At 41.3% G+C, this 27,617-nt stretch overlaps 4 protein-coding genes across 4 annotated transcripts; 2 read left to right on the top strand and 2 right to left on the bottom strand.

Annotated features, from left to right (window-relative positions):
* Positions 1-421: 421 nt before the first annotated feature.
* On the top strand, positions 422-6,058 carry fzr1b (fizzy/cell division cycle 20 related 1b). Its single transcript, XM_042429077.1, has 14 exons — positions 422-645; positions 996-1,176; positions 1,441-1,542; positions 1,979-2,042; positions 2,156-2,283; positions 2,402-2,484; positions 2,593-2,776; positions 2,932-2,997; positions 3,128-3,230; positions 3,517-3,698; positions 3,851-4,084; positions 5,060-5,164; positions 5,348-5,440; positions 5,781-6,058. The coding sequence occupies exons 2-14, from the start codon at positions 1,099-1,101 to the stop codon at positions 5,820-5,822; spliced, it is 1,464 nt and encodes a 487-aa protein (XP_042285011.1). The 5' UTR covers positions 422-645; positions 996-1,098; the 3' UTR covers positions 5,823-6,058.
* A 315-nt stretch (positions 6,059-6,373) lies between these two features.
* LOC121908791 (importin-13-like) lies at positions 6,374-15,838 on the bottom strand. The gene is made up of 22 exons (XM_042429076.1): positions 15,748-15,838; positions 15,484-15,594; positions 14,743-14,868; positions 13,962-14,602; positions 13,707-13,847; positions 13,462-13,603; positions 13,144-13,310; positions 12,830-12,950; positions 12,431-12,578; positions 11,981-12,162; positions 11,860-11,886; positions 11,602-11,736; positions 10,511-10,657; positions 9,535-9,615; positions 9,249-9,386; positions 9,043-9,139; positions 8,896-8,948; positions 8,741-8,807; positions 8,402-8,460; positions 8,205-8,294; positions 7,773-7,954; positions 6,374-6,886 (listed from the first exon to the last, which is right to left on the bottom strand). Exons 2-22 carry the CDS (start codon positions 15,550-15,552, stop codon positions 6,793-6,795), a joined length of 2,907 nt encoding a protein of 968 aa, XP_042285010.1. The 5' UTR covers positions 15,553-15,594; positions 15,748-15,838; the 3' UTR covers positions 6,374-6,792.
* Positions 15,839-16,350: 512 nt separating this feature from the next.
* LOC121908793 (mucin-5AC-like) lies at positions 16,351-22,448 on the top strand. Its single transcript, XM_042429078.1, has 5 exons — positions 16,351-16,429; positions 17,298-17,639; positions 19,420-19,722; positions 19,848-20,014; positions 21,096-22,448. The coding sequence occupies exons 1-5, from the start codon at positions 16,363-16,365 to the stop codon at positions 21,138-21,140; spliced, it is 924 nt and encodes a 307-aa protein (XP_042285012.1). The 5' UTR covers positions 16,351-16,362; the 3' UTR covers positions 21,141-22,448.
* Positions 22,449-22,794: 346 nt separating this feature from the next.
* Positions 22,795-24,968, bottom strand: mgst3a (microsomal glutathione S-transferase 3a). Its single transcript, XM_042429026.1, has 6 exons — positions 24,863-24,968; positions 24,288-24,414; positions 24,031-24,104; positions 23,845-23,902; positions 23,522-23,594; positions 22,795-23,429 (listed from the first exon to the last, which is right to left on the bottom strand). Exons 2-6 carry the CDS (start codon positions 24,402-24,404, stop codon positions 23,287-23,289), a joined length of 465 nt encoding a protein of 154 aa, XP_042284960.1. The 5' UTR covers positions 24,405-24,414; positions 24,863-24,968; the 3' UTR covers positions 22,795-23,286.
* Between the last annotated feature and the right edge of the window lie 2,649 nt (positions 24,969-27,617).

The following is a 27,617-nucleotide window of genomic DNA, read 5'->3' as shown; positions in this document are numbered from 1 at the left end:
TGGGCTTGGAGTCAGGTAGGGAATGATTGTTGTGTTTTGAAGATTTTGTTTGTTTGTTTGTATATCAGTTTCTTTATCAGTACATTATGGAATTAGTATATGTCATGTTTTAATATCTATGATATATGACTCAGGTTGGCTGGATTTTGTTAATTTGGGAGGTAGTAGATATGGTAGATCCATGGTAACTTTAAACGACCAGTTGTTTATTGTCTTCTTAAGCGTCTGAGATGAATTATTTTTTTTTTTTTTAAAAAGAAAGAAAAAGAAAACCTGTTTAAACTCGAGGCGCTAAAAAAACATATTTTTTGCAGTGCAGCAGCGACACCGTGTGGCCAGATGTGGGATAACATCAGGTCGATTAGACATGCAGGAAGTAGGGGACACCGGCGGGCGTCGCTGTTGAGCGCGTAGTGCGCCGCTTTGACTGCACAGACAGCAGAAGTCAACCAAACTATTTCTGCTACAGCTGATTCGGTCGCCATCTTTTGTCGCGAACATAAACAACAGCGGCGCGTTTGCGTTGGCTTTTACATGTATCGCTGCCGTTTGGAAGGAAGCGACAGCAGTCACCCCGCCGGAGCGCCGAGCTTTTCCACCGAAGATGACAGTTGATTTGTTCCGCTGAGCCGCCGTGTCAGCCGGGTGAGCGAGCAGCAGCAGCAGCGGGGTCGTCAGCTGATGTTACACGGCTTGTAAACGGGTTGTTTTGTGAGCGAGCAGGATGCCATGACAACGGTGCGGCTGTCATTAGCGCACTCCGGGGCTGTTTAGCGATTTGAGCTCGCTATGTGTCTGTCTTTGTGCGGATAATAAACGAGAAATGCAGTGCTAGTGTTTAAACCATGTCACGATAACACCACCTAAATAAAACCAGCTGACATGAGTGCGCCAGGCTTATCAGGCCGTTGTGTTATCCGAGCTAAAAGAGCTGCTAGTGTTTCAGAACACCTGAGTTGCTGCTCTGAATTTTGCTATAACCTGTTTTTCCACAGACATGGGAGTCCTGTGTGGATTTCCTCACCGGGAGGGAGCGGGGGTTTAAAGGGGGCGGGGAGGGCAGCAGAGGGGCCTTGCTGCTCGTCAGCCCCTGCAGAGATGGACCAGGAGTACGAGAGACGTCTGCTGAGGCAAATCAACCACCAGAACCTGCCGACAGAGGCCCGCCTGACCAAGGTGAGATCCAGAGAGGGAAGAGATTTCTGTTTTAATAACTGCTGGTGCATGCACATCCAGATATGATTATTATAACATAGACTGATTGCCTGACTGGAATTAATAATTCTGCTTATCCACACAGTATGGTATGACCAGGGGCCAATCTAGGAATATTAGATCCCTTGAAAAATATAACCATGGGCCCCATCTATTTTACAATATAATAATAACCTTTTTGGAATTTTAATGTCTTTACTGTCTCTCTCTCTCTGACTGTCCCAGTGTGTAAGTGCTACCTGCAGTCCTGTCAGTGTTAAGTCAGGGGACCGCTTCATTCCCACACGCGCTGGAAGCAACTGGAGCATCAACTTCCACTATGCCAATGTGAGCAGTTTATTTATACTATATCTACTCAGTCAGCTGTTCACTTGACTTGCCACATTGATGCACAAGAGCACTTAACAGCCCAGCACAGTGGTTCTCAATTTTATTCACCGCAAGGACCCCTAAACTGACACAAATTAGATCACGGACCTCCATTTGATAAGATTTTGTCCCCGGGTCCCCATCTGATAAGATTTTTGCTTTTAGATGTTTTATTACAGTAAGTGTATGAAACCCATGACCAAAATAGTCACACATTGTCATTTTGTTACCTATGTATGGACTTACAGTGAAAATAAATTATTCCCCTTTTTGCCGTGGACCCCTTGAAACCCTCTCAAGGACCCCAGAGGGTCCCTGGATCCCACTTTGAGAACCACTGGCCAAGTAATCAAAAGCTGTAGCTATAGTTGACTTACTGTCACTTTCTCTACAGGAGAACTGTCGCTCTCCCAACCAGAACCATAAAGCAAAGGATGCCAGTTCAGATTCAAGCAAAGGTCAGAAATCTGCTGTGGAGGCTAGTTTATTTGAACTTATGCTTTGTATTTTTTTTTTTTAATCCTTGGCCTTAACTCCCAAACATCACCGCTTTCTCTGCCACCACCTCCAGATGCTGTGGCGTATGCTGCCCTGTTGAGGAATGAGTTGCTGGGGGCAGGGATAGAGACCGTGCCAGACCCTCACACGGACGACCGGCGGCATGCAGTCCTCTCTCAAGACTCTCACAGCCTGTTTAGGGTACGAGTCATGAAAAAATGAAAAGTTCACATAATCTGTGTAGTGCTTTCAATTGCTAGAGTGAATCAACGGTAAAAATTCTAGCTAAGATTGTGCCGTGTGTGTTCATTCTCTACAGTACACTGTCCACACGAAGAGAGTGCCTTTCGATAGCGATAATGAAGTCTCACCGTACTCCCTTTCTCCACTTAGTAACAAGAGGTATGAAATATCTCTCTTGCTGCACACTGAACAGATGTTGCACTTTAGCTACGCTTCCAGGTAACTGGTTAGTTAACTTTCCTCATTTCTTTTTTGATGTTCCTGTAGTCACAAGCTGCTCCGCTCTCCTCGTAAACCAGCCCGGAAGATCTCCAAGATCCCCTTCAAAGTGCTGGACGCTCCAGAGCTGCAGGATGACTTCTACCTCAACCTGGTAGACTGGTCAGCAGGCAACCTGCTCAGTGTCGGCCTGGGAGCCTGCGTCTACCTGTGGAGTGCCTGCACCAGCCAGGTCAGAGGAAGACTTTGTTGAGTTTGAGTTTTAATGTGTAATTTCTCCCCAGTTGCCAGTCGATGGCTAGAAGGGAAGGAACATAGTCTGAGTGTCTCTGAAAGTGTTTTTTAGGCTGTTGCTAAATTGTAAATGTCTTTTGTGTGTCATAACAGGTGACAAGGTTATGTGACCTCTCGGTGGACGGGGACTCTGTTACTTCAGTGTGTTGGAACGAGAGGGTGAGTAGCCAGTACTGAATCTACAGCTAATGAATGATAGTGATATAAGAGAAACAATAATGGTTCATAGAAATAGATAACAGTCTGATTGCCCCGGAATTTGATCTGACTTTGGCTCTGGTCCCAACAGGGAAGTCTGGTCGCTGTTGGAACCCACAAGGGGTATGTTCAGATCTGGGATGCAGCAGGAGGGAGGAAGCTGACCAGTCTGGAGGGTCACTCAGCTCGTGTAGGTCAGTCATAGACACAGAAAAGTGAAATCGCACACAGCTGGTTACAATCTGTCTGAGTCTGTCTTTAGGGAAAGACAGAGACATGCACACTAAATGGAAAAAATGAGAATGTTCTAGCAGAGGTTAAAAAAACTTTTGTTTTTCAGAATTTTCAGCTGTTTTTTTTTTTATTTTATTATTTTTTTTTACTAAATTTGTTATTATCATATATCAAGAAACACCAAATGGGGTTTTTGATAGTTTTAATGAAATATGAGACCCTCTCCTCTTCCCCTTTGTGCCCAAGGTGCCCTGGCGTGGAATGGTGAGCAGCTGTCGTCGGGAAGTCGGGACAGAGTGATCCTACAGCGGGATGTCAGAACACCTCCTTCTGCTGAGAGGAGGTTACAAGGTCACCGGCAGGAAGTGTGTGGTCTCAAATGGTCCCCCGACCACCAACACCTTGCGTCCGGAGGCAATGACAACAAGGTGAGAGATGAAGAATTTAAATTTGTCCGGTTATTTTGTTAGTCAATAAGATAAAACAAATATCTTAAGACTAGCTTCAAAGGACATGAAACACTTAAAGTCAACTTATCCAGCTGTTACTGATCTTACACTAAACATATCTTTCCTGTCAGTTGCTGGTGTGGAACAGCTCCAGCCTGCTCCCCGTGCAGCAGTACAGCGACCACCTGGCAGCAGTCAAGGCCATTGCCTGGTCCCCCCACCAACACGGGCTGCTGGCGTCAGGCGGCGGCACCGCCGACCGCTGCCTGCGCTTCTGGAACACGCTGACGGGCCAGGCGCTGCAGAGCACAGACACCGGCTCCCAGGTCTGCAACCTGGCCTGGTCCAAACATGCCAATGAACTGGTGAGGACACATACACACACACACACACACACACACACACACTCACACATACATGAGCCCCTTACACACATGCAGTGTATCCCTGAAATGTTCAGGAACATTTCCTTGAATTGATATTCAGTGAAATCTGTACCGCCAATTTCCCACCTCAAGACCTTGTAACATTTAAGGGAAAATGCCGGTACGCCTGTGTTGTGAACTAAAGCAGTAACATTGCAGGGACAAGAACGTGTAAAGGGTTACATCCGTCTGATGAAAAGCCGCTTTCATATGGAGCGAGTGAACCAATCACAAGACTTGACGTGTGGGTGACGTACTGCGAGTTGGGAGGTGCTTGGTTTTGCCTTGTGTGTCACAAACTTTCTCATATTGCAGCTAAACAGTAAAATATGTTTCTGGAGACATTTGAGACGAGAAATAGGCAGTGCAGTAACAGAATCTTGATCGATATTGTTTTTTGACTTGTTTTACTGCCATCTACTGGACCGTCCCTTGCCCCATCTATTCCAGCATTGTCATGGCATGTGTGAAAAGACGCAAGACGGAAATGTTCCTGAATGTAGCTGCGTTTGTGAATAGAGAAAATCACTAGCGGTGCCTGAAAGGTTGTCTCAGTAATTTACAGGGAACTATGTGTGAAAAAGTCATTAATTAATGTATTTGCTGTTCTATAGGGAACTAAATCTTTGTACTACTGTAGATATTGGTCTAGTCACGCAGTAGATTTAATACCATTTAAATGGTACAGTTTTTGTTGACAGTCAGAGCTCTTGATTCATTTTTGAGGCTGTAGTTAGTGGTGGTGTAATATTCCACCCTCCTAACATTTGTAAATAGGGACAGACTGAATAGATAGATACAATGATACATGTTTCTCCATAATTTGTTCCTGTGCAAAACTACAGAATTCCAGGATATGTAGAAATGTACATTTTTTTCACACTTTTTGAGTTACTCTGCTTTTTTTCCTTTAAGGTGAGCACTCACGGCTACTCTCAGAACCAGATCTTGGTGTGGAAGTATCCGTCACTAACACAGGTGGCCAAGTTGACAGGACACTCCTACAGGGTGCTGTATCTGGTAAGACTACAGGTCAAATCAACAGCCCATACATGTACAATGCAACTGTTGGCTCAATCCTGTTTTCAGCTCTAAAATGACAGATATAACATATGTTTTCATACATTTATCTCTCAAGAACTTTTTAAGGATTTTAAATGTCCATCTAGCAATACACGTGTACTAACTATCATCCCCTCTCAGGCCGTGTCACCAGATGGGGAGGCCATCGTCACAGGCGCTGGAGATGAAACACTACGGTTTTGGAACGTCTTCAGTAAGACACGTTGCACCAAGGTACACATTTTGTCAATTATAAAGCCACATTATCAGTCTGACACCTATTTTTTAACTAGTAAATAAAGATCTTAAAGGAACCTCAATGTTTTTTCTAAATCTCACCTCTCAGAAAACACTGAGGGCTTTTTGTCTTGATGAAGCAAAACTATTTCTTTAAAGCTGTTATGTCTATAAGATGTCTAATTCTGAGTTTTTCAATTTCACCAAACAAGAAGTCATTTAAAATTCCTTGAAATGAATGTCCCACTGATATACACGTAAAGGTAAATGTGCATTCAAGGACAGTTTGACATATTTTCATGTATTCATTACATTTGAATTTCCTTGTTTTCCTCAGGAATCAAAGTCAGTGCTGAACCTCTTCACCAGAATACGATAGTGGACGGCCCGGGTCAGGACTGGTTCAGTTTAATAAGCTGTGGTTGAACTGCACAGAGTCACCAACGACACTCACAGACTATCTCCTACACCACTCTCAAGTGCACCGACCACCACTACAACAGTACTTCTCAAATCCTCCTTTTTTTTTTTCTACAAAGGATGCAGTCCCAACTCTCAACGACAACTGCCACCCCTCACAGTGATGTCACTGATTAAAAAAAAACAAAAAACGAACAAGCAGTCTACTGTCAGGACATGTCTGCTTAAAAAAAGTTAGTCTTGTTTTCCTTTCTGTTGTGGAAGTGATGAAATTGTTTTATGATATATTAGCAGAAGTATATGTGTACAAGAGTTCTAAGCTATATAATGTAACGACGTCACATTTTTAAAAAGGCTCTCCTTTGTAGCAGAGAGAAGAAGAAGCCTGGCTCGGGTGGGATTGATGGGGGGGAGGGGGTTTCTATATTTTGATAATGTGTGAATATGATCTACAAACAGTATACAACAGAAGAGAAACAATAAATAAGTGAACACACACACAGTTGCTCATGCAGCTGCAACAAATTGTTTATTAGTGTTTTTTTTTTAGTTTTTTTTTTTAAAGTTTCTCTTTTGAATCCATGTACGTCACATCTGGGGATAAAGAAGGGACACTAACTGTTACCATGACACTTATTTTTCATTCTGCTGCTTTCAAACTGACAATGGTGTTTTATTAAAAAAACATGTTGCACAAAGCCCACTCATGCTAATATTAGCAATTTTCACAGTCCGCTCAGTCTGTGTTTCTGCTTTGGTTCAGTCCAAGTATCATGGTTGTTGAGTCCAGTGTCACCTCCCCATGTGAGCAGTCCTATTTGGCTCCATTTGTCCCTGAAACAGCTTCAGATGGGGGTTTTATTTTGGGGGGGGGGGTCACTTTTTCCCTGTCTGCAAGGAAAGGTGAGATGCAAAACTAGCAGCTCAGGCTAGTAATCTGAGTATCCAGACCCCTGCAGGCCTCGGCAGAGCAGCGAGAACTCCTTCACAATCTCCTTAACGCGGTGCTTGTTGGTTTGCTCCCTGGGAAGAAACACCAATTTGTGTCACTTGGGCACAAATCTGTCATCCAAGTCAATGATTTGTGATGTATTTTATATCCTATGCATAAAGTGAGAACACCATCCACTAATACGGAAAACGTTACAGCCATTAAGAGTGGAAATATAAAGGGTGTTAAAAGCTGTGCAGTATTAACATTATTACCGCTAATTATGACATGCATGCTTTTTGTTGATATTTTCTCCATTGATTTGACGCACTTTTACCAACTATGTTTGAAGACAGCAAACGCAGAATTCATAACTTCAAATGCATTAGCTTAACTTCCTTGTTCTTTTCACAGCAATCACAGAAAACATGATTTGCAAAATACTTAATACAAATGCAGCTGACAGTCAGCTCAATATTTCTGGGCTTTTCCCTAATGAAGAGAAATCTGTTTCTGTTGTGTCAGCTCATTCATTGTGAGAATATGTGAGGTACAACATTTTTGACTCTGTACTCAGCAGGAAGCCACATGTAAAGATAGATAAGTAGATACCGGATTACCTATTACCTAAAATAGAGAAAAAAAAGCTGCAGTGTAGTGTTTCAAGCCCAGCCAACAATAACAATATGGGCTCTCTTCCTGAAAGTGTGGCATTTCAAAAAATTACAAGCACTACATAATGTCATGTTTAAGTTGAACTCTGATGAAATCACTGCAGTCGTGACAACATTGAAATTGATGCACTGTGTTGAAAAGAAGGTTGTTTGTTATTTTGACCCTTTGAGTGAGTTTTTCTTTGCAGTATTTTATATTAAGACGTGTGCAGAGTTTTGAGAACACATTTTGGAGACTGCATATGAAAATGAAAACAGTTTTGTTTGTTTGTGTCACCTATTCTCAATATTGGGTTTTTATTACCTTAGAAGCTGCTGACTGAAGGTGTGTTTCTGCTCTGTGGAGACCTGGGCAGAGGGGAACCCTGGCGCCTGGAGTGTTTCTTTGAGCCACTGGGACAGCAGGGCAGGACAGTGTCTGTTTAGACTCAGCAACACTTCAGAGAAGTGCTCTGTCAGACTGCGAGGAGACCCGCCTCCAACTGCCTGAGACAGCAATAAAAACACAGTATAATACCATCAGTAGACAGTTTGATGACAGTTTTATATTAGACTAAATCTCAGGGATAAAATACATGCACTGGATTTGAACTCTAAGCTGATAATTAGTTTACAAGTGACTGGGTGGGTATTCTCTGAAATGATTTTAATGAGGAATCATAATTTCTTTACACATGGGACTGATGATTAAAAAAGTCTACTTATCACATTGTGTCTTGTCTAAAGTCTGGTTCACCTGGAGTACAGTCTCTGTCAGGAGCTTCCCGTCACTCTGCAGCACTTCACCTAGAGATGGCATGTCTTTACAACGAGGCAACAGCTCTGTCTGCCAGAGATAAGGCAGAAATCACAAGACTTTATGAGCTGATGAGTTGAAATTAGACACAAATGACGGTATAAAATTAAATCTTGCATGCTTCTGTCTCAACTTACAAAGAACATACTGGCAGCTTTTACTGTGGGTGTCTCTGGAAATTTAAGTGATAGAATCCCTGGATAAAACAAAGAAGAAACAAAAGATTTTTAAATGAGTGCAATTGCCTGTTTATAACAAATTTTCAAGCTAATGGATAACATTGCATTACACGAAACATGTAGAAGGGATAAAAATCTGAACACACCATGCATTATAATCAGTTTTGACACACTTTTTTTTGGAATTTACTAATCCTCAAAGGGTGGAGACAGTTTAATTCTGGAAATATGTATTAAATATCTGAGTCATATCTGTGGCAATGACACGTATACAGACAAAAATGTATTTATACTCACCACAGTAAAACAGCGCTTTAACATCCAGCTCATCAGACAAGTACAAATCAGGCTTCCTTTTAAGAATCTAACAGTGAAGAACACACAAAATATTGAGGCTAATTACTCTGTGTGATGCAGAAGTGCATAAAGATGGACAAGTGTATTCAACCAACCTGAGCATGAAGGTGCATAAATGATTCTGCTATATCAGGATGATCCCTTGGACCTGTAAAATAAATACAAAATGAAATGAAGACAAAGCTACTGTGTGTCCAAAAATAAATAAAGTGATATTTATCTGCAGCCGTAAACAATATTACCTTGTTGAAATATGGTGAGTGTAGCAGAAGTCAATACTATAATAAGGCTTTTAATGGAAGACATGTGATGTTCCTCTCCAGCAAATATGAGAACCATCTAAAAAAAAGAAAGAAAGAATGACATCTGAGCCCAAAGGCATGTTGGAGTCTTCATTACATTTTGAGGAATAATGCTTTTATTCAGGCTCTGATCTGTGGAGGTGTACCTGACGTGCCAGGTCCAGAGCTGAGGCTTGTGGGAAGGCACTATAGATCTGCCCCAGCATCTCACTCAGCTGAGCCACCATGGGCCCGAAATCATGTAGGAGGGTTCGAACTGACTTATCAAATACCCCACACACCGCCTGGAGGGGGGAAAAGGGAGTACTGTGAGCAGGTGTGAATCAGTACACACACACACACACATATACACACACACAAATCATACATGCACAGACACACACATAACACCATACACATACATATTTTTGCAAGCAGTAAAAACCCTCCTACCTCGACTACCTCTGAGTCATCCAGCCATTTGCTGAGGACGGTCTGGATCAACGTGAACACTTGCTGTAGCACAACCACAACCTAAAAAATTTAAATACAATTTGGTGTCAGTTGTACATTAATATATACAATACTTAGTGGATTTTATGGGTTTGGACTGACATGCTTGCAATAGATTAATCCCTTCTAAAATAAACCAGCTGCCTCCGTCACTAGTGGATTGATTTCTGAGCCTTTCCAATTTATTCGATCCACAATGCAGGGGTGCCCACTATTACCAGCCTGATCATTTTGGCGACTCTTGCCTGTGCAATTAGAGTACAGAAATTACCTTTCCAGGTCATTAATTCAAAGCTAATTCTTTATCCGGATTATATTATTTTAAGTTAATCAAATTCTACATACATCAAACAAACATCCAGGACTCCTGCAATCAATTTGATAAAATGTAAAAAGATGAACAATCTTTCTGTTATCCTCATGGGGTAAAGTGGAGGAAGGTATTTGTAACCATAAAAAACAGTAGAACACTAGAGACAACAGTGGCCTTCATGTTCCTGATATTTATTTGTATTATCTTTTATATAATGCAAGATATTCATTGTTGTGGCGCTCCAAAGCTATAAATACTACAGGTAGGTAGGAATCGCTGGAATATTTTATGGGCAGAATAATTGATTTAATTACATTTAATATTAATACAAAAAATGTTACTTGTTATCTATGAAGTTGTTTTTTTGCAGAACATATAAAGATTTTGCATGCTCAGGGGAAATGATGCACAATGTCAGTTCTGAGGATAAAACCACAAATGACTTAATTATTAAGAAACAGTTAATATAGGATGAGGTTTATTTCCTGGCTCAGTACTGAGGATAAATAATACAGTACATGAGAAAGGATTTGTGGCACCTATGAGCATAAGTAAATAATTTCCACAAAGGTTTTGTATGTGATCACAACAACATGAACTTACTGGGTTGCGTGTGGTCTGGGAGGGTGTGAGTCTGGGGTTGACTGCTCCCTCTACACCGTCTGCCTGTCTGTTGATGTCCAGAGTAGTAAAGAGACTGGACAGCATCCCCAGGATGTGGATGATGGACTGTTTGTTAGTGGGATCAGGCTGTAGAGAGAGAGAACGTGGAGGGTCTGAAATGAACAGTAGATGTCTTGCGGTGACAGCAACCATAGAAGACAAAGATCAAATGTGAAGGAAATAGAGAGAGCAAGGAGCAATTTTACTTTAGTTATTGTAAAAGTTGTGTCAGTGTTTGCACATGCAAAAATGCTGCTATAAAAGAAAGTCGCTTGTGTCAGAGACAGTCAACACCTTGCTAAGAGAGTCAGTTAGCTCATTAAAATGTATTTTATCTGCACTCTCATAACTGTGCTCCACATTATCTTGATCTCAAGTATGCACAATGTGACACAATATTTACAATTGAGGTAGTATTACTTATATTAACTATACTTTTAATTAATAGAGACATTTTACATAAATCTTAAAATTGTAACAATAATTGCTTTGAAAGATAATCCATATAAATATTTAAATATATTCAATTTTACTTGTAGTATACTTATATTATTATTAAAATTACTATATTGAATTGATTTGTACTGCAATCAACAACCTGAGTATCAGTGATCAATTTTATTATTCATTTTTTATTAATTTTATTAATTGTAAAATATTTACATTGCGATGTGTGAAATGCGCTAAGAATACATTTAATAACAACTTAACTGGTATTGACTGTTTAGTTATTGTACAGTAAGTGTACTTGAATACCTCTACTCTAATGTTATACTGAAAACAGACTACAGACCTTTATTCATATTGATTAAAGCATAATTATTACAATTGAAATAGTGCTTCCTTTTTTGTACACTACTACACTACACTACTACAAGAGGGATAATACACTTAAAAGTAGTAAAGTTAAATACAATTTTATTTCAAGTATAATATATAGTTTGTACTTGGTCACCACCACCTCTGCTACAGTTATTATTTTACGTTCACTGGGTTTGCTGTCTGAATTGCATGAAGTTCTTTTGATGTACCTCCTGCTGGGCCAGTGTATCCAGCTGCTGGACGTGAGGGGTGATGAGCGAGTGGAGTCTGCCCAGAATCTCCTCTACCGGCAGAGCGGACAGCAGGAAACCCAGAGCCTGCATGAGCCACATGCACTGGCTGCTCTGCACACAGACACACACAAACATACAGTACACATCATAAATGCTGTCCTCAAAGATACAGTTGGTGCACTAATGTTTCCAGGATAAGACGGAACTGTTAAATGTTGAAGGCTGTTTACTCACCTTATGGATTTCTTTAACCAGCACATCCTACAGAAAAAGTGTCAGTAAGTTTACAAAACAGTAATCACACCAGTGTTTAAAATGCACAAAGCACCTTTACAGATAAAGCTGTGTGTCTGACCTGAGACACAGTCAGTATGTCCTGAGCGTAGGGGCCGAGGTCGTGCCGACACTCCCTGCAGATCCTCTTCAGAGTTGATACGCTGGACACAGACAGCTCGGCCTTCACAAGACCCTGGAGCACCATGGGTAAAATGCCACCAAGCATCACTGGGTGGTCGGCCAGCCACTCAGCCAGGGATCCTGGGCAACAGGGGAAAAGCAGAAGGGAGACACTGAAACTTAAATTAAAATGTGTTTGTTACAGTTCAGAGCAGAGCCAAAACACAAAAATGAAAGTCTATTGCCATAAAAGCTAAATTAGTAATAATTTGGTGTAAATTTTGACAGTTTGGTGTTTCAAACTAACTGGCTCCTTTCCCTACCATTATACTTTTAAGTTAAAGTAAAGTAGTAGCAGGAAAGAAATATGAGCCAGCATATATAACATAAGTAATTAAAAAAAAGTTACCTATTGTGTACATGACAGTGTCTGCCAGCATGACGTTGCTGATGTTGATTCTAGGGATGAGGCCAATAAGACCAGGGATAACATCAGAGTAGTTTACATCTATGGTCTCAGCGATGGACTGGAAGCCAAATAATAAGGCTTCTGTGTCCTTGAAAAGGAGAAAGCATGATATTAGATCATGTGAAGAGGAGGAGGAAACAAAATCAGAAGGTGTTAGGTATGCACAGTTCCATAAACTAAGAAAGGAATGGGAAAATTCACACGAGAAAAACAGATTTGCTGTGTAAAAATATTCTGATAGCTTATGTTTATGAAAACAGGTTTATGATCACACATTATAAACACTGTCTGAACATGCATTTAATTTTCACAGTAAGTGTTTTCATGGGATTACATTACCTGCCATACTGCTGACTGTTGGGGGTCCATCAGCTGCCCGCCCAGCCTGTCATAGAGGTTACTGAGCAGCTCTGCCCCCAACATTTCATAGACGTACATCAGAGTGTCAGAGATGTCCACTCTGAAATGCAAAAAATACACATAAACATCCCTGGAAATCAAAACTCAATCTGAATCAACCGTGTGAACAAGTTAGAGTGGGAGTTAATGGTGAAATAAAGAACCTGTTTGTAGATTTACTTTTTGTTTGTAGTGTGAGTGGACAAAAATCTAGTCAGAGCTCCTTAAAAACCTCCTTTAATTTCCAGTCTTACCTGTAGATTCTGAACTGCTCCTTGTCATCAGAGGACCAGGATGTGTACTCCTCCTGGGAGGGATAGTGGGATTTATGTAGCAACACGTCCACCAGTTGGAAGTAAACTGGCCGGTAGACCTGCAAGTAAACGGCCTGCTTCTCCTCCTCAAATGACAAGATGTCATCCTGAACAGACAGGAAATAATGAGAGAGGAAACCAGTGATTGCATCTAGATCCATTTTTAGAGAGTTACATAATAACAAATGTCTGACTTACTGAACTGCAAGCAAAAGATATTTCACACAGAAAGTAAAATCATTCCAGCATAATTCATACCTGCAGAGTGTACCAGAAGGTGAGTGTAAGGGAACTGGTGGTCTCACTGACTGGGTAGTGCCCTGGGATACCAGTACAGAACAGAATCATGTTGACCAAGGCCAGATACTCTTGCCAGTGCTCCACCTGTTCCAACAAAACCCTGTCATACGCAAACACAACGATCCAAATTAAGAAATAAAAGCCATATACTGAGGGTGATCGATATAGGTGATAGATGGGGTTGTGTGCGCATCCTTGTGTACCTTGAGTGAGTTTCCCCCATAGCGACGGCAATACGACAGATACCATGTGAGATCTCCATGTCCCTGTCCTGAGCCGCCGTCTTCAGCTGGTCATGGAGACCCAACACCAGAGGCATCAGGTTCACCAGAGCATCGATGTACCTGCACACACATGATTGTACTACCTCACATGTAATCATATTGATTCACATATGAAAGTTGACTATGAGTCAAGTCAATTCAATTTTATTTATATAAACCCAGTACGTATCTCACCTCTGGCAGTCAGGCTGTGAGATGGCGTTAACTATTGTCTCAACAGCTGTGTCAAACAGCTCTGGGTTGGACAGTGCGGTGAAACAGTCCTGGACCAGCTCCTGGCTCTCCCCTAACGGCACGTCCAGCCCCACCCAGCTGGACAGGCAGCGGAGCACCTTCTCCTTCACCTGGTTCGACGAGTCCTGGCTTTGGAGCAGCTGACGCAGCATGGGACACACCACCGTCCACTCCCCAGCCAGGGCTTCCCTCAGCTGGGCTCGTCGAGCTTGAACCAGCCGGCTGCTCTGGAACTCCTCTGGAAGTACGGTGAGGAGCTCCAGCAGTGCGAGGCAGTGCGCCTGAGGGTCCTGTGTGGCCTCTGCACCAGAGCCGCCTTCAGGTTCAGGTTTCTGTGGCTGGAAGGCTCTCACCATGTCTGCCACCGGCTGGGACCAAGCCTGGGGAATTAAATTAAGAGCCATAGATGCCAGGGCTACACACAGCCTAGTCAGCACCATCTTGGGCCCAGAGGAGAAGTGCAAAATGTGGGAGAGGAGCTGCATCCTCAGGCTCTCGTGCTGGTCTGTGGGGAGGTCGCTCCAGTGACGGGAGATCTTGGTGTGGAGGGTGCTGGCGCCAAAAAACTGAACCTCTGGGAGCTTTAAGAGATAGATTCACACTGCAGCATGAAGATATTGTAACAGATACTGTAACACCCGCTTTAAACTCAGCACAAAGCCTTAGTAGCAGATGAGTGTGCAATAGTATAGATGTTTCAAGCAAGAACACACAAACAGACCTTGTCAGGGCTGAGCAGGACCCAGCAGAACTGCCATGCCTGTGCAGACGCCTGGGCTTGGGTCAGCCACTTCTGGGCCACATTCTTACGCTCCATGTCTGGGTCAAAGTACAGCTGGTAGAGGGCCTGCAGGAGGAGAGAAGAGCCAAAGCAGAGGGAACACTTCAATAAAAAGTATGGTAATGAATCAAAAATCATTATCAAGTTTAATAATCAATCAATATTCAGATATTTCCTATGTATTTGGATTGGAGAGCTATGGTAGTCACAATAAACACGTGCATATGTGTTTTATCTTGTGTGACGGGTACACAAAAGTCATTTTAAATTTAATTGCAGAGCTGCACTTACAACTAACATTAATAATCATGCATGTTAGATGACCAGCTGTTTGAATAGAGTAAAAAAAAAAGTGTTGTCATAGCAACTAATCCAAAGCACATGGTGTTAGTTATTATTAGGACAGCATATGCTTATAGCTGGTATCATGTTACAAAAGGTCCAGAGAACCTAATCTCCCTATGTTAGACTACAATTAACAAATGCAGTTTACCTTTATACGCCGCCATTGTTTTACTGTTAGTCAAGTTATTGTATAAAATATGAGATGATGCTGCAACTCTTTTTTTAATACTGAAATCAGCGGCTGTTTTTTGAGTGGAGTAGCAGAAGCTGCATCTGTGGGCCTCATTCAATCTACAGTCATTCAGTGAAGTGGCTGAATATTCACAAGTAACTCACCGACTCCACATTCTCCACGGTTAACTCCAACTCCACCGGGCCGTCTCCCGGATTGGCTGGAGGCTCCATCTGGCTCAACGTGAAGGTCTCTTCCTGTTGCCTCTGGATATCCTTTAGAAATTAAAGGCTGATGGGTAAAAACTAATGACTTAAAACGAGCGTACACTGTCCTCTAAAGCAGGCTGACAGAGGACGCAGCGGGTCATTCAGCTGTCCATACAGTACACGTGTGGGCAGTGCGCTCAGGCATGACGACATACTGACCTCTGTGGGGACTGAAAAGTTGTTGCCTCACATTACCACCAGCAAACACTGACACCTATACACTGTCACCGTTTAATGTCTATAAACCAATCTCAGCACCAAGCCTACATTCATAAAGAACACAGTCAAAGTGCCCACAGCTTGATAGTGTGTGCCACAACGCTCTACAACAGGCGCTCCTGACGCAGACAACTGCGTCTCTGACGCACTGGCATCTGATTGGAGTGCGCCATCAGCCCTCCACAGCTGAGCAACGGTGAGTGCGAACTGATGCTTTTCAGAGGAACAGATGCAGAGATGAGTTACTGTGAAGGAAGAAAAACACGAAGCTGGAAGTGAAAGATGAATTTGCAGTGGGATCTGTGACATTTCTTTGCTCTTCGGAATAAAGACGCGTGTGTCTCTGCTGCTCCCACCGCCGCCTGCTTGCAGCCAGACATGCTGCCCCACCCCTACTTCTCTTCTGCCCGACTCCCTCAGGATATTTTTAGCGCTGATGATGTGCCCTGTCAAATCACGTAACGGAAACAACCTCAGAACGAAAGAACAGAGCTGCTGTGGAGAGCCCACTCAGTCCAGTTTTCTTGTGATCTCCAGGGGAAAGCCACGAGTGAGATGAAATTTGAAATTAATTTGGTGTTTTGCGTGTTGGTGGTCCTTACCGGCTCATCGCAGACAAGAGGTATGGTGTGTGTGTGTGTGGAGGGGTGGGGGGTAGGGGGGGTGGGTTGGGTTTGATGTGGATAGACTTGACATCCTGCTGACGTGAATTGGACTCGTTATTGATTCAGCACATGATGCTCTCGAAGGTCTATTGATATAGTGAAAGTTCATGCAGGGTATTTGGTTCATTTTATCAAAATTCAATTATGTTTAGTCCTTTTAGCAACTTAATACAGTCCACTGAGCATCTGTTCAGAATGTTCGAAGATAATTCTGCTTTTCTTATCAAAGTGTTGATCGAGGTGAGCATTTCTTTCTCTATGTGTCACTCCTTCACTCATTTTATTATATTTGTGTCCACCAGCCTCCTATTTATTTATTAGAACTTTTTAGCCACATGAATGCTTCATTTAGACTCATTTTCATGATTAACTTCATTTAATGCAGGACACTGAATGCAAAATGAATAACCCTCAAAAGTGCAATCAGCCCCCATAGTTATAAATTGAAATTGCAATATGTTTCTGGTGATTATTATTTTATTTGAGAACTGACAAAAAAATTAATTGTTGGAAATGAGTAATTTTCCACACAGAAATATCACAAATTATTTGGTTTCAGCTTTTCCAGTGTGACAATTTTCTGATGTTCTTCTCCTTTATGATAGTTAATTTAATATCTTTGGTCAGACAAAACAAGCCATTTCAATTCTGCTCTGGGAAATTGTGAGAGGTAATTTTCTGACATTTTACAGACACAGTGCTTCATAGATTAACTGAGAAAATAATCAGCAGATAAATTGAAAACATCCATAATCATTAGCTGCAGCCCTACACTATTCTTGAAGATAATATGCTTTATAATAATAAAATAAATGTATTTTACAGGTCAGAGCAGTGCTTTGCCTCCTGTCCTCACCCTGGCTGCCTTCCCAAGTCATGCTGACTTCACAGCATCTCCTGACCTGACAGAGAATCCTGGGAACGAGGTCCCACAGCAGACACATAATCCTGCAGCCAGGGATGAAACCTCAGCTGAAACCACAACCATTACCAAGATCGAAGGGACAATCCATTCAGAAACTGCGACAAATGCAGTGCACACGACGCACACGATGTACACAACGCACACAATGCACACATTGGCCCCGAGCTCTGCAGCGGCTCCATCTCAACACGTGAATGTAACAGTTGTCATGACTGCTCAGCCTGGTACCACCTCTCCATCAGGTAATCAAGACAAACCGGCATGCCCTGTTATGCATCTCTTTGAGACCAAACTAATAACTGGAAAATAAATTAAGCCCAACATTTACTCCATATTTCTATAACTGAGCATCTATAATTTTCCAGTCCAGTCTATTTACTTTGTCCAGAGTCTTAAAATAAACATCCCACACACTGAAAGCCGCCTGTTTGCAAACACAGACGCTTTCCTCAGAATCAGCTCCAGTGCCAGCAGGAGCGTAGTCTCCCCCCTGACCTCCACGTGATTGGTCTGAGATTGAGAATGTGTGTCGTAACCTGTTTTAAGAGATTTCCTTTTATAGATCAGATAAATATAACCTCATCAGCTGATGCTGTGTTGCCTCTTTGAGCTGCTCGGAAATAACAAACAATATCCAGATTGCACTCTCCTGCCCCCTCTCAAGCTGCTGTCATCACTAGGATATTAGGATGTTGTCGCTAAACTGCCTGTCAGCTCATAGACAATACTTTGCCATTTTCATTTGGCCGTTTTGTCCTCAGGAGCATCCAATGACTGCCTGTCTCTTTCATTCTATCCTGCACACGAACTGCAGAGGTGTAGTCTGACTGGTAATTACACCATGCACATTTACGATGTTTCCCAACCCCCCCTGCACAGCTGTCACCATGAGCTGTCAAACTTGATGTAAACAGCCACACATGTTTAAAGTAAGGTGAGACTGTACCCATGTTGAAAGTGGGAAAAGGCAGTGAAAGGAAGTGTTACTATCTGAACGTATAGCACCAGTGAAAAGTTTCGACACAACTTCCCATTTTCTTGATTGGGAAAGTGTGTTCAGACTTTTGACTGGTGCTGTATATTTAATTGATTTATAGAGAAAATAAAAACTTTAATCAAAACAATGAAGCAGTGTGGAGCAAGAAAACAGTCCTGTAAAAAATACTAGCTTTGTGAAACTTATTTTTAACTGTTGTAACTGGTGTTGCTATTCACAATTATTTTCACGATCAATTTAACTGCTGATGATTTTCTTGATTAATCAATTCATTGCTTGGCCTGTAAAGTCAGAAAATTGTGGAAAATGCCCATCAAAAGTTCCCAGAGCCCTAACTATCATAAACAAGTCAGAAAACAGAAAATATTTACATTTGAGAATTGACTAATTGATTAATAGACTAATTGTTGCAGCTCTAGTGTGTCAGAGTGGTGTTGGTTCATCTGAATATGGCAGTTTTTGAGACTGTAATTTATGTTGTTGATTTGGATTGTATTATTTTTTAAGGTGTTTTTGCTCCTAATGAAGTAAAATGCAGTCCTACATGCATTATAATAAAACACCACCCAAGACTGCCCCTTACAAGTATGTCTAGTCAAGTCAAGTCATTCCAATGTTTGATCAAACAACAAGTCATTCCTTTAATGTTAAGTTATGTGAATTAAGCTGACTCTCCAGTGCCAAAACCAAAATGATGTTCAAGATGGTTTGTGTGGAAGTCTGAAGCTGCCATTGCAAAACTGGAACAGTGACTCACTGCAGCAGTAAACAAAGTGTGATATCCACCACCATGCTGGTTGATCTGATGCATGAAAACAGGTTATTGCCATTGTGGCTACTGCAGGACAGAAGAAGACAAAATCATTTTTGGAAAGAAGCTTTAATGTCTGTGTGAGTAATCCATTTTCATGAGCAGGGTGGTGTACAGTTACCTCTGGCTGCTGTGTGTATGGTTCACTTCCTTTGAAAAATTCTCTGTATTGTTTTGAATTGACACAGCACTGCCCTCACATCCCCACTTTCAGCTGCTCCAAACAGCCTTTCATCCACACCGACCGTACAGAGCACCACCCCTCAACAGCACGTTTCAACCACTGAAGGCAGAGCCTCCCTGACCACAAACCCCCTCACCGCCTTTTCATCTCAGCCAACCCAGGATCCAAACTCCACAGCCCACGCCTCCACACAGCCACATTCTGAAGCACTGACAACAGCCACCGCACAGACAACATCAACCACAGGACGCCCTCTGACCTCAGCTCCAGGCCCGGGCCCTGTTGGACCGACACACCAGGAGGTCCCATCTGAGCTTAATGTTGGAGATGAAGGTAAGGGGACGGGCAGGTGAGGGAGTATGGTTTTAAACAGTAGTCACTCTTAAATTAAATTATGTTGTGTTCAGATTTATAACAGCTTCTTTCCCTTCTTTTGTGTCTGTTTCCGTGTCATGTAGAATTGAAGGGACCCCGCTACCGCTCAAGCTCCCCTCTAGACCCCCTGCTCGCTGGTCTGCTGTCAGTCTTTATTGTCACCACTGCAATCGTCTTTGTCGTCCTCTTCCTCAAGTTCCGCCAGCGGACCAACCACCCGGAGTTCCACCGACTGCAGGATCTACCCATGGTAAGATACACTTCTTTATGCATTACAGGATAGTAAAGTTGTTAAAAATACCCTCCTTGATTTTGTTTCAGTGATTAAAGGGTCAGTTTTTTTTTACCATTAAGGTCAGTTTACTTGTTATGAGGAGAACTATTCAGCCTGGAAAAACAGTGGTATAATGTCATCAGTGACTCTCAAGGGAGCTTTATAAAGTCTGAGAAAATAACCTTGATGATGTCATCAGGGTTATCTTGGCTTGGGCTTTTGACTTAAATGTCTTGACAGAAAGGCTGGGTTACAAACTGACCTTGTGGAATTTGAAACGTGGCCATTTACCAGAAAGCGAGGGTCTGATGAAAGATGCTATCCTGTGTCATTATTGGAAATGTAGGATCCAGTGTTTTTGGAACTTTTTTGGAGCTTGACCTACAGAAAAGATTTTAATTCATCATATTTTGGCAGCATCAATTTATACCCTTCTTTTTTTATCTGTCTGAGCAAGTTGTCCAACTTTTTTTCCAAGTGCAACACTAAATTTTTGAGTTCCCCTTCGACTGGTGGTTTGAAAGTCTTTTTTTAGATTACCAAACATGACGTATAACTCATTGGGGCACAACTTCTCCATTCTTCTCTCAATGTTAAATCATTCTCAAAGGTCAGCGGCCCAGCTAATTACACATATTACACTATATCAAATATCAAATGTATTAGTACATACATTACAAGGAGAGATAATGAGAATATACACAAATATAAAAATAAAAAAGAAATCAATGGCCAGTTCATATGTTTAGTCTCACAACTCCTGATTCTCTATATATCTATATACTATAGGCTACTATAGTATATCTATGGAGCCTCTGGAACCCTGTGAACGTAGGAGCTCTGTGTAAAACCAAGCACATAATTCACCTTGATCCATTTTTTTACCTTTGCACTTAACAATTTACCATTTTTTGGTAGACCTAATGTTCTGTTTTTTGGAATATAGTATTCTGACATGTTTTTCTGAGCTTGGTTAGTGTTTTAAAGTTACTGTATATTATACTGAGCTTAATATATGCACTTGGCAGACTCATCTTGTTGTATCCATCTTCTCCAGGATGATTTGATGGAGGACACGCCACTCTCCAGATACACCTACTGATGGAAGTGTTCTGTCACTTCCACTACTCAGAGAACAGAAGCAAAGCAGACACCAAAGGACGACCAGCAAGGATATGAGTAAAGCCTCTGCCTGGATGCAGCTGCATCTCTGCGGATGAGTTTTCCCCTGTCACTGAGAGATTTGGGTCAGTGATAAAAAATTTATCTGTGGTTCCATGAGAAGGATTCGTAAATGGGAGATTTCTGCATAACTTTTTTCCACATTCCCTTTAAACTTCCGGAGATCTTCAGTCTGGTGGGAACCTTTTTGTGTGCTTTCTTTCCTGAGGCGAGTAAATAGTACCTCTGCACCCCTGACTGACTCCTTAAGTATGCACAGCACTTTAATGTGGCATGAATGGCCGCAATGCCCCCTAGGGGACATCTGAGGTAATGTGGATCAAGGTTGCATGAAGTCCTCCACTGTAATTAAGAGACAACCTCAGGAATACGATGGTGAGACACAGACAGAGTGAGGAAATTAAGTGCTTCAGGACACATTGGAAAGTTGCCCCAAAACTATTACTATAAGTAATATCATTTAGGATCCCTTAGCTGACCAAATATTAAAGAAGTGCACTTTGAAACCAAACTGCCAGGTTGCACAGGTTGTCTTAAAAATGACATCTAAGGGTCTTACAGAAAATCAACACAAAAATCAGGAGATTTTAAAAATTCAGAAGCCATATTTTTGGAAAAATTGGCATGCCGGTTCCCTTGGAGGCCACTCATTCAATTGTACAAATTCAAGTCAGAGTTTTTCAAGTCAGATTTTTTCAAATTGATACATGGGAGATATATAATGTTTCAGCCTTTAATGTGTACTTATAAGTGTTAATCATGTCAAATGCTGGTATAAAAAAACTTGAATTTGGTTAACCTGTTGTTGATGTGTAATTCAGCCGTGCACACTGAAAAGAGACCCTGCTACACGAAACAAACACTTTAATGTGAGTAAACTGTAAGGATAAAACACACTTTTATTGTTAAATGTGTTGTAAAATTCGTATTTATAAAGGATGTATGTGTTTCTGCACAGGTTGTGTCTTTCTAATGCTTTAAGTTTAGGTAATGAGAAGCAGCATCGGGGAGTTCACAAGTTATTGTTAGCTGTATATCTGTATTAGCTGGAGTATCATGCAAATGTGCTAGAACTGAGCTGTTGCATCAGTTTTTACCTGCTGTCATTTCTGAGTTACCCTGCTGTTAAGTGCCAACAGTGATGTATGATAATATGCCATTGAATTGTGGACTATAAGAACTTATTGATAGAAGAATTTCCTGTTTGATAATAAAACAGAAACCACTATATTACTGGCAGGGTGGGATGCTGGTTCATTGCTGCTACAGTATGTGGGTGAGTTCTTTAGCATCATGCTGAGTCATTGTTACCTGTATGAAGGGGCAGTTTCTTCTGTCAAATATGATTAAGTGCTGTTTGTTTGCGCCCAACAGAAGTAGAAAATTCATCTGTCCAGACAAGAAATGTGGACTTTGAACAATTACACAGTTTAAAGAAAGCCACTCCTTTCATACACACACACACACACCCCAATGTTAACAAGGCCGTACATTCATTCAACTCCCAATGATAATAAAACAAGAGATTATTTACAACCCACATTTAATAAAATTAGTATGATCAGTCAAAGTCCTCTTTTTTAGAACCAACACCTTTATTGTCAGTACATGAATCATATTTTTAAATGACTTGGAAAGGATTTCTAATATAAGAATAAAAAAAGGTCATTATGGAGGGTTTTAGCCTACAACAGCAGTATTTCTGACTAACCATTTCCACTTATTCATGGTTGTGCAATATTAGACTTTAACAGCTTAGGAAATGCAAAATGTAGAGTAATTTCTGTCAAAAGTCCATCAAACATAGGCTAATTTCCCTCCAAAAATGTCCTTTCAAAGCATCTTCATTTGTTTATGTGAAAACTACATGATATGAGTAGTCATGTGGTCTATTCATTTATAACTTCAAAATCAGGGTGCAGAACTGGTCAGGTCACCTGACGACATGAATTTCACCTGACTTCAAATGTTAAATTGGTCAAGAGATTAGCACACATTCTGCAAGATATGGTTTATATTGAGTGGCTATGATTAGAATAATGATTGAGTCCTCCTCCTCCTCTTCCTCACTGGCAACATTGCTTGTGACTGAGGAGTCCCATCCGTGGTGTCGTCCAGCCCAACAGGTGACAGCCAAAATGGGCGGTGGTCAGCATCATCCCAACCAAAGCGACGTTCCCAAATGCTCCCCTCACTCTTTTTTTAGGATCTGATTGGGAATTATGATAATAGCGCCTTAAAATGCTACATCCGTTTATAATGAAAGAGCAGAAAAAAAAGAGCTGTTCAACATCATCTTACCTCCTGTAGCATACCCATGCGCATAAACCTCTCTGCTTATGATCCATACAGCTCCAAGTCCACTGGTGAGACGCTGTGACAGCACACACACACACACACACACACACACACACACACAAAGATAAGCAAAGGCAACACACTCAGACATATCAGGATTTAACATGCAAACTACAGATTTCTCCCCAGAATTTCTACATGGGATGGTCACATTTCCCTCATTGTGTGCAATAACTGCATTAAAACATGTATTCCACAGCATAATTTGGAAGTATTATTATGGTGCAACAGCAGAGTAGAGCATGACAGTGCAAAATTGAGCTTACAGGACAATGTAAACCACCAACAGCCAGACAGAAAAGGAAGGCAGGGTAGACCTCCAGCCTAGTGAGAGGTGATAACAGCATGTTAACTTAAACCTCCTTTTCCATTGTTATGGTACTTTGAATCATGAAAGCTTAGTGCAATCCATCAGTATGAACAGGGTGAGTTTTAATTCAGCTCATGCTTACGTGTTTTGGTGTCCACGCTGGATGCAGTTGAAAATGTTTCCATTTTCTGGGTCGTCACTGTACATCTGAGGATACTGCAAGGCAAAGACACTTCATTTGTATAGGCGAGCACTTTTCAACAGCAAAGACATTTAAAGCGTTTTACAAAAGCCAAAAAAAAGGCTCCATGCCCAGGCATGAAAGCATGTTAACAAAGTGGAGATGGAGGTGTTTGATCTCCGATAATCTGCTAACTGAGCACCAACAATCCAGCTCACCTGCACATTGTACGTCTTGCGGGCTTTGCCAACTTTAACGGCCAGGTGTCCAATCATCAGCATGCTGGCAAAACCAGTTAAGACCACATATCCATATTCTTTGGAAAGCACAACCATCTTGAAAAACCTGTAAGAGGAAAAAAATATCTCATTCTAGTTAGTTTAGATTGCTCTAAATAAAAAGTTATTACATCGTTTTATCATTTTAGCTTTTGACTAACTGTGAAAAGAATAACTACTTTGATTTAGAAAACACATTTGACATTTCCGTTACAGGCAAGAAAGGGGAAGAATTCTTTTTCAGGGAAATAATAACATAACAGGCTGCCGTTTTCGTGCATATGAAGACACACAATGCTGGTGCTTCTCAACATCTTAAACTCTATTAAACTTATGATTCATAAATATGTCATAGAGGAGAAATCTGAGGCTGTAAAATGAACAGCGCAGAGCAAGGACGCACTCAAAACGAAAGGTCAAATGAGGATCCCAGCGGCGCCATTATAATGTCAGGTTTACAACTTTAACAGCAAACATGTGAACGTCTCAGCACCCACTGACACATAAGCGTTTACCTTAAGGATGCAGTGTTGCCCTACGATGTCGACAGCTGTAACACACAGTAAGCACACTCAAGTTTCAGACTTATATATCCGCGTGCGTAAAGGCTGACGTAACACAGCGAGGGCGTGGTGACGCACAGACGGTCCTACTGACAGCCTGTCATTAGACGCTGATTTACTCGATAGTTTTTAATAGCTATGTGCTAAATATCAAGGGAACATCCCGGGTTGCATTTACTAATGTAGCACAGTGCTCCACAGCTATAAATCCTCCATTAATCCATTAATCAGCTCCATCATCTAACACGCGCTGTAAACCGCAGACAAACTTAACTGCTAGTGTTATATACGTACGTTACCTAGGTTACCAATGAGAATTAATGAGGAGGGATATATGGGGATTTGATCTCTTACGGTTTTGAGCATTGATTCAAATGACACATTCTGAAAAGTTAAGATGCAAAAACTCAACCCAGACTTTCTGAGAATTTTCAAGAGTCATAAGACAAAAATGTTGAGAACCAGTTGATCTGAAGTAGCTACAGCTTCTCTGCCAAGGAGAAACAATGATTTCTCTTCCAGATAAATATTTCTTCAATGACATAAAAGCTATTGCAAGAAATATTGTTTTTGGAGCACATATGTCACCTCCTCCTCCTCTCTGGTTTCTTGTTGAACCTGAGGTAGATTTATAATTGTTTGAATAAATGCTTAAGAGGAGTTTTCTTATCTAGTAGAGTTAATTATCATCAGATATTGCAGGATATTGCAGATTTGAACTGCTGGGTCTAACAATTGAGGAAGGAATGCACATTTGGGTAGAAACTTGATAATCTAGTGACATCTGGGAACAACCCCTTGATCAATAATATGCCATCTGTGTTTCTTTTCTGGCTTGTGACCCCTGCTGATTTGATTTCTGCCCTTGATTTCAGTTATCTGGGAGCCCCCTTTTGATCACAATTCTTTTACCCACAACTGTATTTTCATACAGTCTGATCACCATCCCTGAGCCCACTGTATAACTATCCCTCTGTCCTCTGGGTCAGTCTACTGTCTCAGACCTGCTCTACTAATAAATCACCACCACTTCAGCAAACTTTGAACAAGGACTCGAGTGACTTTCTTCAACACAATCCACTTAACAGAAGGACAGGATTTTCTCTATACTGTATGTGACCAGTGTTTTATCTGATAGCGTCAGTGATTACAGGGAAGTTATAGGCCTTCTTCAGGTTAAGCACAGGTGCAACTATTAAAATTAATGATGGCCACATGCAACTTCAGTGTCTCAGTAAGCTGTGCCAGTGAATCAGCATCCACAAAATTGCAGGGCCTCAGAGCCAATGAGCCTAAATGAAAGGCAGCAAAAAGTCTGCCCTCTGTTGAGGCGACTAACTTGAATTTTCTACCTTTATCACTTATCAGGTCAGTTTGAGGTATGAAAAACACTGTTAGTGTCATTTGTTCTTCAGGCTCACTACTGCATGAACCACCGACATGGGACTGAATTCAGACACAGGCCAATCATTTTAGACGTATCATTATCATTATATCATATTATTCTAATCATAGCTGGCAGCTAATGTAATTTCATGACATTAACTGTGATTGATGGACATCATGTACGCCGTGTCAGTAGAACATCAAGTGTCCCAGTAGTGTTGTCTTTTTTTTTGCTGTGTATGACACAACAAAACATATTCAATGCTCACAGGAAAAACATGAGTCCACATGTCGGTTGTTGTTTTAAACAATACAGGTTTGAGGAATGCAGATAAGACCTTGCAACCCATACCATGCATGCTCTACTACTCTACATTCCATAAACAAACACATGTACTTTCTTGTCTGACCAGCCTTTTGTTAGTTACTTTTTTTTTAAAAAAGACTGCTAGCTGAGTTTTGTTAGGTTTTGTATATTCTTGAAATGATACATCTGCATGCTGTCATCAAAAATAATACAGATGAATGCTTGTGTCTTAGGAAACTCATAACAGTGAGTGCTGCATGCTGCAGTAGCTGCTCAATCCACAAAACATTACCGAGTATTCATCACTAGATGTCCTCATAGGCAAGGCAAGGCAAGTTTATTTGTATGGCACATTTCAACAACGAGGCAATTCAAAGTGCTTTACATAAAACATAAAAGGCATCGAGAAAAATTTTAAAAGAAACAGACATTTAAATACAGTTAAAAAGAGTTATTTAAGAGTTAAGAGAATAGAAAATAAAAAATAAGCTCAAATAGTTTATAATATAACATCACTGAATATCCTTGACACAAAACAGCTGTGTGGATTAGTTAAGTCCACAGGATATCAAATGTGAAAAAGCATTGGGTTATACACGGCTAAAGGCCTCCTGGTCTTTTTTTTTTTTTGACATACATGAAAAAGGGATTAACTTTTTGAGTGTGAGCCAGAAGGAGTGAGCGTGGTCAGTGTGCGGTGGGTTGTTGACTGACGGCTCGGGGTAGTTTCTTTCGCGGACTGTCAGCAGCACATCTGTCCTCCTCCTCCTCCATCATGCTGAGTCTGATTCAGCACTTCAACACCTACACAGAGAACCAAGAATAGACTCAGGACTCATACTGAGACTGGAGAGAAGAGGAAAAACAACTGCTGCATGAGACCACCCTGTCCCATCTCATCTCATCCCATCATCTGCTGGCAGTGTACTGGGTAGAATTTGAATTTTTGGGGGAGTAGTTGGCTGAAATATCAATCATTATCATATAAGGCCTGAGTGTTATATATATATATAT

The sequence above is a fragment of the Thunnus maccoyii genome, chromosome 12, assembly GCF_910596095.1.
Source record: "Thunnus maccoyii chromosome 12, fThuMac1.1, whole genome shotgun sequence".
Lineage (NCBI taxonomy): Eukaryota > Metazoa > Chordata > Actinopteri > Scombriformes > Scombridae > Thunnus > Thunnus maccoyii.
The sequence above is the reverse complement of the archived record's forward strand: the minus strand, read 5'-3'. Positions and strand labels throughout refer to the sequence as shown.

Bases quoted from the DNA above. Each gene is read 5' to 3' on its own strand.
- mgst3a (XM_042429026.1), bottom strand. From the start codon at position 24,404: ATGGTTGTGCTTTCCAAAGAATATGGATATGTGGTCTTAACTGGTTTT. The intron at 23,595-23,844 runs GTAAGCTCAATT...GTGCTGTCACAG, and splicing joins TTGGTGGTTTACATTGTCCT to CGTCTCACCAGTGGACTTGG. The intron at 23,430-23,521 runs GTAAGATGATGT...ATTCCCAATCAG, and splicing joins GCATGGGTATGCTACAGGAG to ATCCTAAAAAAAGAGTGAGG.
- LOC121908791 (XM_042429076.1), bottom strand. From the start codon at position 15,552: ATGGAGCCTCCAGCCAATCCGGGAGACGGCCCGGTGGAGTTGGAGTTA. The intron at 13,311-13,461 runs GTATGAATTATG...CTGTCTGTTCAG, and splicing joins CCTTCTGGTACACTCTGCAG to GATGACATCTTGTCATTTGA. The intron at 11,887-11,980 runs GTCAGACACACA...CTTTTTCTGTAG, and splicing joins ACATACTGACTGTGTCTCAG to GATGTGCTGGTTAAAGAAAT.
- LOC121908793 (XM_042429078.1), top strand. From the start codon at position 16,363: ATGAAATTTGAAATTAATTTGGTGTTTTGCGTGTTGGTGGTCCTTACC. The intron at 16,430-17,297 runs GTATGGTGTGTG...TGTATTTTACAG, and splicing joins CGGCTCATCGCAGACAAGAG to GTCAGAGCAGTGCTTTGCCT. The intron at 20,015-21,095 runs GTAAGATACACT...CATCTTCTCCAG, and splicing joins GACTGCAGGATCTACCCATG to GATGATTTGATGGAGGACAC.
- fzr1b (XM_042429077.1), top strand. From the start codon at position 1,099: ATGGACCAGGAGTACGAGAGACGTCTGCTGAGGCAAATCAACCACCAG. The intron at 2,777-2,931 runs GTCAGAGGAAGA...GTGTCATAACAG, and splicing joins GGAGTGCCTGCACCAGCCAG to GTGACAAGGTTATGTGACCT. The intron at 5,165-5,347 runs GTAAGACTACAG...ATCCCCTCTCAG, and splicing joins CCTACAGGGTGCTGTATCTG to GCCGTGTCACCAGATGGGGA.